Genomic DNA, 10,432 nt, shown 5'->3' with positions numbered 1-10,432 from the left:
TTAGTTCCTCTTTGGTCATTCCAATATTAGTGTCTCTACAAAATGGGAAAAACTTTATTTTGTAAATCTCTTATAATATATAAAGAAAGCTTCAAAAATCAAGTGAAGTAAGTAATCTTATGATAAAGGATGCATATCGGGTACCAGATAAATAAAATCTAAAGCAATATTCAGAAATAACACCTCATTCTTCAAATTTGTCAGTTTAAAGTATCTTTAAAATTCAGCTTTTGGTGTATTTTCCAAATCCTCTATATCTACACTAACACATTGTAACAAAATATTCATAGTGAGTACCATACATCAAGAAAAAAAATCTAAAATACTTATGTGTTTATTGTGCCTACCTCTCTATTAATAATCAAATATCCTTTTCCATCATCCATGTATGAAATTAGCATAACTAAATCATATTAATATTTTGTAGATGGCTACTATCATTCAATAAACTGTAATCGTCGATGAACCAACTCTCATTTATGTATGAAATGAACCTATAGACTTCAATGGCCAAAAAAATAAATTAGGGGTATTAAATAAAAGGAAACCCAATGAAGAAACTTGTGTACAAAAAACCCATTTTCTTGAAGACTCAAATAAAGGAAAACCAATGAATACAATATGAATAGCAAATTAGTCAATTTCAACTAAATTACCTAACTTCTTGTAACGTAGAAAACACTGTCACGAATATGTATGAATAGATAAATAAGTATATGCATGATGAAAACATCTACTATAACAACAAAGTCTCTTATACAAATATTCCATTACGAGGTCATTCTAAGAGTACAACATCAACAATATCCGTAAGATTGAGTATGGTTTTTCCTCTTTTAACCGTATTTCAAGCTACCATAATTTGTGGCTTTCAATCTAAATTCTTTGAAGAAGCGATTCTGCAGAGCACCCAACAACAACAACCTGAAAATCAAGTCAAATTCAAGTCACTTTTAAATATTACTGAGAATACGCCTTGTATGTATAAACCTTTGGCTATGAAAAAAGTCAATATAAATCAGAAAATATTGATTTTCTCTAAGGAAATAATTGGGAGTTTTGCTATGTGGAATGTGAAACCCTAGAAACAGAGTTTTGGGAGTTTGTGATTATATAGCAAATGGAAAAAGCGTTATTTCACTTACCCCTGATGTGTAGTGAAAACGGAAAATCGAGAAATCGGCAAATAGAAAATCATTCAAACCATTAAAGCATTACATTGCTTGCGTCAAGATCTGGCTTCAATACTTCCTGACTTCCTGTCGACCAGTGTGAGTGTGTCATCTTCAGTATTCACGAATCGGTCAATGGGGAAATCAGCAGATGGGGAAACCGGAGTCTTCTTATCTTTACCCTTGTTTGTTGTTGCACCCGCCGGAGTTTTTCCGGCCAATAGACCCTTCCCACCCTTTCCGACCATCTTTCCCACTTACACAGACGCTTTACAGAAAATAAACATAGAAACTGTTTAAAAACCTTGAAGAAAAATAATAGTGAACGTATCTGTGTTACGATTAGGGTGCAAGTAAGGTTTATTTGTAATGGACTTTTCAAATTCCACCTTGTGAAAGTGATGAGTCATGAAGAAATCAGGAGAAAGGATAGGAGAAGGCGCTGCAGAAGCAATGTTTTAACACCTGTGTTTTTAGTTGACCGGTGTGACGAACTGTTCACGCGTCAACACAGTTTATTGTATTTTTTTATTTTTTATATATTTTTATTTTCCTGCATAATGCATAAACATATAAAACCAATAATTTGATGTCCACAAAGTTTAAATATTGAAAAACATTAAAGAAACTGCAAAAGACTCGTTGTTTTAGTGTTCGCTACTTGTATCCAACTATCCAAACCCTATTAAAATGGGTCAACCCGGTTTTAACCGGTTCAACATAAGCGGTCGAACCGCGGTTCAAGGGAAACCCGTCCGGTTCGATCCGGTCCGTATTTTTACAAAAAACCGTTTTTAATTGACCCGTCTTTTACCTCGGGTCACGGTCTAACCGGTTGAACCGGTCGGGTCAACTCGGGTTTCAAAACATTGTGCAGAAGGGAGATGATTGTTTAAAAGTGGATGGAAGACAAAATCCAATCAGTCGACCGTGAGCTATGTTGAGGAGGGTGTTTGGGATATCTTTTTAACTTCAAAAAGTTCTTTTTGGACTTTTTTGTAAAAAGAATTTTTACAAAAGATGTTTTTAAAAATGTGTTTGTATTAGCTTTTAAGAAGTAAAAGCCAAAAATTATTTTTAGAAAGTGTTTGGTTTAACTTTTACATGTAAAGTGACTAAAAAGGGTAATTGGGATTAGGGTAGTTGGGGGTATAAAAGTAATTTCAGTTTTAAAGGCTTCAAAAGTTACAAAAAGTCACGTTCCGTGACTTTTCAAAATGCTCATTTTTCTTCTTTATGAAAAGTTGTTTTTAAAATATATTTTCCCTTTGCCAAACATCTTTTGGTTCCTTTTTAACTTTTACGAAAAGATAAAGGCTAAAAGTTGGTTTAAAAGATAAAACAAACACCCTCTGAGAAATATGTTTCTGCAGTTATGGAAGATAGTGAAGCGAGTTCAAGTGGAAAAAAATTGGAACAATCTAGAATACAAAGAGCACTGTAGAAGAGATGGTAGAAAAAGTGACGGTGGGAGGAGAAGAAACAGATAAGTGGTAGGCGACTCGAGTAAGCATCGGTGACACTAATCTCATTCATAGTGGGTGACAATAACGGTGGAGCATCTTGTTGTTAGGCATCAAAACACGTGGATTTGAACATACTAGGAAAGAGAAAAGCTCCAGCACTTTAAAACAATTGTGCTTCCTGCAAATATTAAAAATAAATAATAATAAAAACAAAAAACAAAATTAGAGGTGGTCTAGGAACATAGTACTGTTTTTTAGGGGCTTTAAAATTAGTATATATATATATATATATATATATATATATATATATATATATATATATATTATTTTGTTTTCACCATATATTGTGTGCATGTATGATTGATTCTGAACCAATCATTTTAGTTATTTTAATAAAGTAATTAATGCATATTACATGTTGAAGATATAATGGATATTAATTACATCTTCAGCATTTAATATGCATTAATTACTTTCTTAAAATAAGTAAAATGATTGGTCGATAATCAATTATACATGTACACAATAGATAAGTAAAACATTTGTACCTAATAAATAAAATCATTTTTGCCACGTGGCAATCAATAAGCCTCCCTAAATCGATTTTTCCCACTCTTTTTCCTAAGTGAATTCCCGAAATTACCATTTGGTCAATTCTACTCATCCTTCAGCAAAATCAGGAACATGATCTTCACCTGTTTAAAATCCAAAAATGAGGGATTTGAATCGGTGCTCTACTTATCTTCCGGTCTTCATTCTCTTCCTGATTTTCTGTAGTGTTTCCTTATCTGATCCCTGATTTTTTGAATTCAACAACTCTTAATCTGTTTTGAAATCACGATAAATTTTTTTTACAAAACATAAGCTATCCAAAATTGAAATTGATGGAGCAGGGCTTCTATGGTAAAATTCGGTTCAATACTTGTCCCATTCAAACCCTCGATCTGATCAATGGTTAATGGTAATCCTTATTCTTCTTCTCTGGATTCAAGGCGATGTCTAGGTCATGAAGCTATGGCGTCGTCTACACTATTTAGGTTTGTCTTTCTACCCTTCCCTTTGACGTTTCCAGGAGGGATGAAATTGAAGTCTTTTCAGTATTTTTTTGGATGAAATTGAAGTATTTTTAGTATTTTATTTGCTAAGATTACGGTTTTGGACTCTGAATTTTTCCATTTACAGACCAGACGCAGTTAAGCACATTCTATCCTCATCCCTCTTCCCGGTTGAGCTCTCTGTCAAAGATATGGTCAAAAAATGGGTCAACCTATTTTTAAAATTTGATAAAGTTTAGGTGAATTCTTTAGAGAAGATGACGGAGCAAAGGCAAAGGTTTGTGAATGACTTATTTATGCATATTTTTAACTCAAATGAGATTATTTTTTCCTGTTTTAGTTTGTTAAAATTTCATCTGTGCACTATTTTTAGGTGATTTCCACCTAGATTGCAGGTTTCAGCTAGAGTTGCGAAAGTATCTTCCACTTAGGAGACATAAGTAAGATTTCAATTTTTATAAAGAGAGGTAATTCTTATCTTTTCTCTGTGGTTTGTTTTGATTAGGGTTGTTAGTCTTATTTTCATAATTAATAAGTATGATGGGAACAATAGTTGTGATGCAAATAGGCCAGCTCTTTTGCAACTCAGTTGAATAAATTCAGTAGGTTTATTTATTAGAAGATGATTATGAGTCAGAACCTTGTGAAGCTCTTTGATTTCAATTAGCTATGATTGTTGAAAAATCATTTCATTACTGATTCAAATTTCAAGATTGCAGCCCTCAATTTAAGGTATGCCCGCTAAAAAATCTACATATTTTTTTATTCCATTCAATTCTACCCTTAAAATCATGCATTACAAATGACTGAGCTAATTGCCATCAATACAAATTATATTCGTGATACTTTAAATGGGTATATTCTTAATTTTTGGTGATCAAATGTCTGTTATCAAGGTAAATTCTTTCTTCAATCCTTACAGTTTTCTATCTTTCAAAGTTTACCCAATTTTTAGTTTCATTATGATTCCATATTTATAGTTATACAAAGAATATGAAATCGAATTCATGACAACATATTTGAAACTGATGGAAGAGAAATGATAAGGAATGAAAACAAATGATTTCTCTGTCAATTTCCAAGTTGGATTGTGGTTTCTTTAGTTTCATACTTACAATTGGCAGCCAAAAATGAAGCTATCATCTTTTTCTTTAAACTCAAAGTGACCAGTATCACTCGGTTTATAGAGTGGAGTATATGACTGACCTCTGATTCTGGATTTTTAATTAAACAGGTAGGAAGAACGGCTTGTCAGTTTGCTAAGCCTTTTATATAACCTATATCTTTTTAATCCATTTAAATAAACCTGACATTATATATTTCTTTTCATTTCACCTTAGCTATCAGCTTACAAGAAGCATGTTGTGGAAATATTAGATGATAGGTACATTTTTTCATTTTTTTTAAAATATATTACAATCAAATACAGTCAATGTATTTGATGAAATTTTCGTTTTCGGTATGCAAGAAGTTATATTCTACTACCCTTGAAGGTGAACCACACAATCTCCTCTAATAAATTGGATATTTATCACTTAACATACTTTTCTTGTTACGATTCTAAGCATATTTCCATTTATTTACCATATTACCCTTGGCTTCTGAGTTGACAAGGATGACCGGGATTTAGTTGAAGTTATTTATAGAGTTATGACTTGTCTTACTCCTCAGACATACATTTCATCAACTATCATGAACTTTTATATACGGTAAATTTATAATTTCATCTTTTAACAATTAAAAAAAGTATTTTACATATATACCCTTCAAAAATATGTCCAAGTAGCCTACATGACTTGCTTTTTTTTGGCTAGATATCTTCAACAGATGACATCATCAGAAAACATATAAGCAAATTTGCATATCTTTTCAATACATACTTCTATAACAAACTCCTAAGGTTATCCACTTTTAAGTACTTCTCTAAATTATCTTTGTTTACTAATTTTTAGAGTTAAATGCAAGAATTAGCAACATACTTAATTACTTATGCTGATTTGTTTATTATAGCATCTTATTTTTATTCCTCTTTATTATAGCATTCTACTTAGAAATTTTAACTCAGTTAGAGCATATTCATCCACATATTTGCTTAATTTTTTTTATTGTTGATTGAAATTTGTTTGTTGATTTTTAGGTGTGTGAAGAAGTGGGTCAACCTATATGCCAAAGACTACAAAAACTCAAAAAAGACTATTGGGTATGGATTGTGTGTCTACTGTGATTTTGGTTGTATGTTTTAAACAAAGGTAAAAGAAGCTAAAGAGTAAATTTTTAGTTAGGAATTAATTTCAGCGTAAATGATTTTACACTTGCTTTAAAATTTAAAATTATTTCTATCATTTTAAGACGACATGAGTTAAATTTGATTCTTACAGTGTAAATGTATGATTAATTTGAACTGCTTGGAAGGAAGATAGTAAAGCGTGATAGGATTTTTTTAAAATCTATTTTAAACATAATTTATTTAATCCTAATCCAAAAAAAAAAAAAAAAAAAAAAAAAAAAAAAAAAAAAAAAACATCATGAGTTACAAACATATTATGTACCAACGTAACCATTTTTTATTATTTATCTTGCATTTAGCCCTTTATTTGGTTAGATTAAAATAATAATAATATACTTTTAAATTATTTTTAATAATAGCATTCTACTTTACTTTTCCTATTACAACATTGTACTTTGAAAAATATCGTCCAAATAAGTCAAAGTGTGTTTCTATTTCTTTCATCTATCCTTACAAGTTTAGGCTAAATACAAGAAATATAGACACTTTCACTTTTCAGTCTGTTATAATATCCCAATGCTTTTGTTATTTGTTGGTGTGCGAAGTATGAGCTCATCTTCTTCTACTTGGTGTTCATAAATTTGATGTTAATAATGGATGATGATATCACTGATTACCAAACATGTAAACATTTTTTTTGCAAAACCAACTCATTCTTCTTATACTTACATTAAATTAGGAATGTTAATTTATTTAAACTTTTGAGAATAAAATACTTTTAAATATCTAGAAACCGGAGAATTTCAAGTGATTTATAGACCGGTTTCAAAATCTTAAGAACCGATATAATCAATTTCACTTCCAAAATTAGTGTGTTCTAAAAACTAATTAAAGTACAAACTTAATATATTAAGATTAAGACAAGCTTAGAAGTCAGAAATCCTGTTCACCCATTATTTTATTTTCTATTTATTAGGTTTTATTGGTAACCAATTAATTTGGATAACAATGTAACCTAACTTGTTTAGTTTTATTATAAAAGTATTTATGTTGTTCATTCTTGAAGGAAATGTGTTTGTTTAAAACAATAATGTCAAAATTGAAAATTTTCACAATATGCTTTTTGGTTTGTTGTTTGGATATGATAATTGATAGGAATTGAGGGGAAGGGTTTACTCTCGGTTTTGAATTTGACTTTGGAGGCCCTACATTATAAGATACAAGGTTAACAAAATTTGTATGTGTAAGAGGCTTTTTATTTTAATTAGTAAGAATTTATTATATTTGTTAAATATGAGGAAGACCAATATGGATAAACAAGAGGGGTTTACATTTACATGAGAGCGGTAAAGAATCTCAAAACAATAAAAGTTAAAATTAATAAACATAAGGGGTTTATGTTTACATGAGAGCACTAAAGAATATTTTAAATTTATTGTGTTTTGTTAATTTATTTTTATTACGTTTTTGTTATATTAAAATTTTTGTATATCAATGTTATTTGCATGATTGATTGTCTTTTTTTTTTTTTTTTTTTTTTTTTTTTTTTTTTTTTTTTTACACTTTATTCAAATTTATATCCCTTCTATCAAAATCATTAACTTAATTTAATAAAATTTTAATAAAAATTTGATGTTTCATAATTATTTTTAATCATCAATATCATTTTTTTATTACCCGTGGTTTCCACGGGTTTTAACCTAACATATAACAAATAAAAATTACAGTTTTTCGCTACCAGCTACTTGCTACATGTTATCCGCTACCTGCTAACAGTTACCCGCTATCCACTTCTAGCTATCAGCTATTATTGTTAAACACGCTTTATTTCAAAACAATATTCAAAACAATATATATATATATATATATATATATATATATATATATATATATATAATGAAGAATAAAGAAAAAAAAAGACTTTTTAATATTATAGTAATGATATAAACTAAAATTTTAAAATGCATAAGGTTCGATAGGAAAAAAATTAATAAAAATACAAGCGTATTTAATGTATAATAAAAAGTAACATCATCTAAAAGACTAAACTGAGGAGAGAACTTTATTGTAGAAAATTAATTAAATATTACAAATGGTGGATTTTTTTTAAAGTAACCATCACATTTACACGCTTAATCGTGCGAAAAAGAGCACCTTTTTTGTCATCAATATAAAAGTTAACAGGAGGATGATCAGGGTTACAATGTGCGATGAGCACACCGTCGATTTTCTGTCTCAAAAAATTGAGAAACCTCGAGAAATCCCGCGAAGGATATGCAAATGATTGGTCTTCAATCAGTCGTTTACCAGATGAAATCATCCTCCAAATATTAAACAGATTAATCGATTTAAAAACCCTTTGCTTTTGCTATCTGGTTTCCAGACGTTTCTCCTCGATTGTACTTGAAGTCGATGCGATTTCCTTCGCTTCTCCTCTCTCAAACCCTCGCATTTCCAATAAGAACACCGTCAGTGATGTCGCCCCAAGTTCGTCGTTTGCGCGTATCATTTCGTCGTTATACGGTGAGTCGTTTCTATCTGCCTATAGGTTTTTGATCAAGTTTAAAGGAGTGAAGTCTTTATGTATCGAACTTCTATCTTCGGGTCTTCGTGCTGTCGATAATCGTTTGTTAAAGTGGAAGGTTAAGTTTGGTAACAGAATCGAATCGATTATATTTCTGTTCCCGAATTCAATTTCTGATAACGATGGATTATATCTCAATGGAAATGGGGATGAAGATGAAAACAAAAGACGTCGCATTCCGTATCAGTGTCTGAAGGATGTGACGGCTAGGCATATGATGATGTTGTACTTGGTTAAGGATCTGCCATTGTTGGAAGAGGTTTCTGTTACTGATTCCAGGGGAAGAGGGAGGCTTTCTCTGAGTGGGAAAAAACTCAGTGGGGTGAAGGAATGGGTACATTCAACTTCGGAAACTGTGTTCAATCGTGTAGAGGTTCCTGATATAGTAAATAACTGTTATATTCCGGTTTTGAAGTTGCCAGTTTCAGGGTACGTGATGAAGGGGATATATTTTGGTGTAATTGAGATGAATGGTTTCCAGGGTGGAAATGATTTTCTTATGAACAGTGAAAATGGTGGTTTTGAAGATAAAGAAGAGGCTGCATATACCGAAGCTATGATGGAGATTTTGGAAAAGCATAAGGGAATCATGCATAGGTTTATGTAGTATGAATCAGGTGCATTGTCTGAACCTCAATATTCTTATAAGTTCCATATCTTAATCAATTATTTTCTACCATAGTTTTTTCTTCTTGAAATGAAAAATCAGGGGCTGTTTGGTAGTTACTGTCCGAGAAGTTCTTACTGCATCTGTTTCTGATTGAAATAATATTGTTTGATTATATTTCTAACTGACTGTGCTAAATGAGAAAATTGACAACTTTACTCTTTTATTTTATTTATGTAAGCTAAAATATATCTTTTTGCATGCAAATTTAACTTCGACAAATATCATTAAATAAATAAAAGGTCCAAATGTAATGCATGAATTACCTCCATATCATTTAAAAATTAACACTTTTAAGGAACAATAAATTTTATTTATTTTAAAAACAATAATATAGCTAAATGTAATAGGCATGTGAAGAACCCAATCACATGTCGGTGATATTTTCAACCTCCTTTTAATAAATTAATACCTACCCTTTATTTTCTTTTCACTTTCCCTTTCATTCAATTCTAGAGAGAGAATGGGATATCACCCAATCTCCATAAAAAAGTTGCAGCTCTTTTCCATGGAACCTCCATGCCTCCCTGAACCATCGATCATGATAACACCACCACTACAAATCTCAACTTTTATTCCCTATCGGTGGGGGAAGAATAGGTAGGTGACTACAAATCTCAACTTCAATCGATCTCAATTTTCAATCCTCCTGAACTCGATCAACAGGTAAAAGGGTGCTCCCCTCTCATTCTCTCTCATGAAGATGCCATTTTTTGGTTGGGGTTAAAAGGATGAACATGGGTCGTGGTGTTTGTGGTGGGTTTCCTGGTTCTTGTGTGCGTGAACATGGCATATATATGTTCGGTTTTGTGTTAGCTGGAATGTGTGATGCAAAGGGCAAAACTGTGAAGAAAACAAAGAGGACTGAGTCAGCTACTTTCATTTTACTTACCGAGTCAGAGGGTGCTGACTGAGTTTCATGGTTTTATTTCACATATCAAACACGCTGACCCACATTGATCTGACCGAGTAAGACATTTTTGTCTGACCGGACTCGATCAGACTTAAATCAAACAGGGCCTCAATTAGGTTGCATATTAAGCTCGGCAACATGTTAGAGGCATTAAAGCTTTTGGATGCACAGAAGCTGCTCATTGGTTGGTTAATCGTATGGAATGAAGTTGTATAGTATAAAGCGGACGTGGTTACAGTTTTAAATGTTGTTTCTGCTTTGAAAGTTAATTTATAAAATGTTACTTTGAAAATTTGTAGATTTTGATTAATTACATGTATTGTAATATATTTCTTGTATTTAATGTCA

General features: G+C 31.3%; 1 protein-coding gene and 2 long non-coding RNA genes across 7 annotated transcripts; 2 read left to right on the top strand and 1 right to left on the bottom strand.

The window, feature by feature from the left end:
* Nucleotides 1–717: 717 nt before the first annotated feature.
* On the bottom strand, nt 718–1,650 carry LOC111911822 (uncharacterized). The gene is made up of 2 exons (XR_002856995.3): nt 1,146–1,650; nt 718–924 (listed from the first exon to the last, which is right to left on the bottom strand). It is a non-coding gene; the product is annotated as an uncharacterized LOC111911822 (long non-coding RNA).
* Nucleotides 1,651–3,275: 1,625 nt separating this feature from the next.
* LOC111911821 (uncharacterized) lies at nt 3,276–6,108 on the top strand. 3 transcript variants are annotated; one of them, XR_002856994.3, is made up of 4 exons: nt 3,276–3,675; nt 3,821–3,970; nt 4,067–5,402; nt 5,508–6,108. It is a non-coding gene; the product is annotated as an uncharacterized LOC111911821 (long non-coding RNA). The 3 variants fall into 3 exon arrangements; XR_006189550.2 differs by having other exon boundaries at nt 4,067–5,593; nt 5,831–6,108; XR_002856993.3 differs by having other exon boundaries at nt 3,281–3,675; nt 4,067–6,108.
* Nucleotides 6,109–7,868: 1,760 nt separating this feature from the next.
* On the top strand, nt 7,869–10,432 carry LOC111911820 (F-box protein AUF1). 3 transcript variants are annotated; one of them, XM_023907568.3, is made up of 2 exons: nt 7,869–9,121; nt 9,838–10,432. In XM_023907568.3, the coding sequence occupies exon 1, from the start codon at nt 8,131–8,133 to the stop codon at nt 9,109–9,111; it is 981 nt and encodes a 326-aa protein (XP_023763336.1). In that variant the 5' UTR covers nt 7,869–8,130; the 3' UTR covers nt 9,112–9,121; nt 9,838–10,432. The 3 variants fall into 3 exon arrangements, 2 of the variants coding, with proteins under 2 accessions (XP_023763336.1, XP_023763335.1); XM_023907567.3 differs by having other exon boundaries at nt 9,628–10,432; XR_002856992.3 differs by having other exon boundaries at nt 7,876–9,771.

This window comes from Lactuca sativa, chromosome 3 (assembly GCF_002870075.4).
Source record: "Lactuca sativa cultivar Salinas chromosome 3, Lsat_Salinas_v11, whole genome shotgun sequence".
In the NCBI taxonomy this organism is placed as follows: domain Eukaryota; kingdom Viridiplantae; phylum Streptophyta; class Magnoliopsida; order Asterales; family Asteraceae; genus Lactuca; species Lactuca sativa.
Note: the sequence above shows the minus strand (reverse complement) of the source record. Positions and strands in the feature narration are given on the sequence as shown.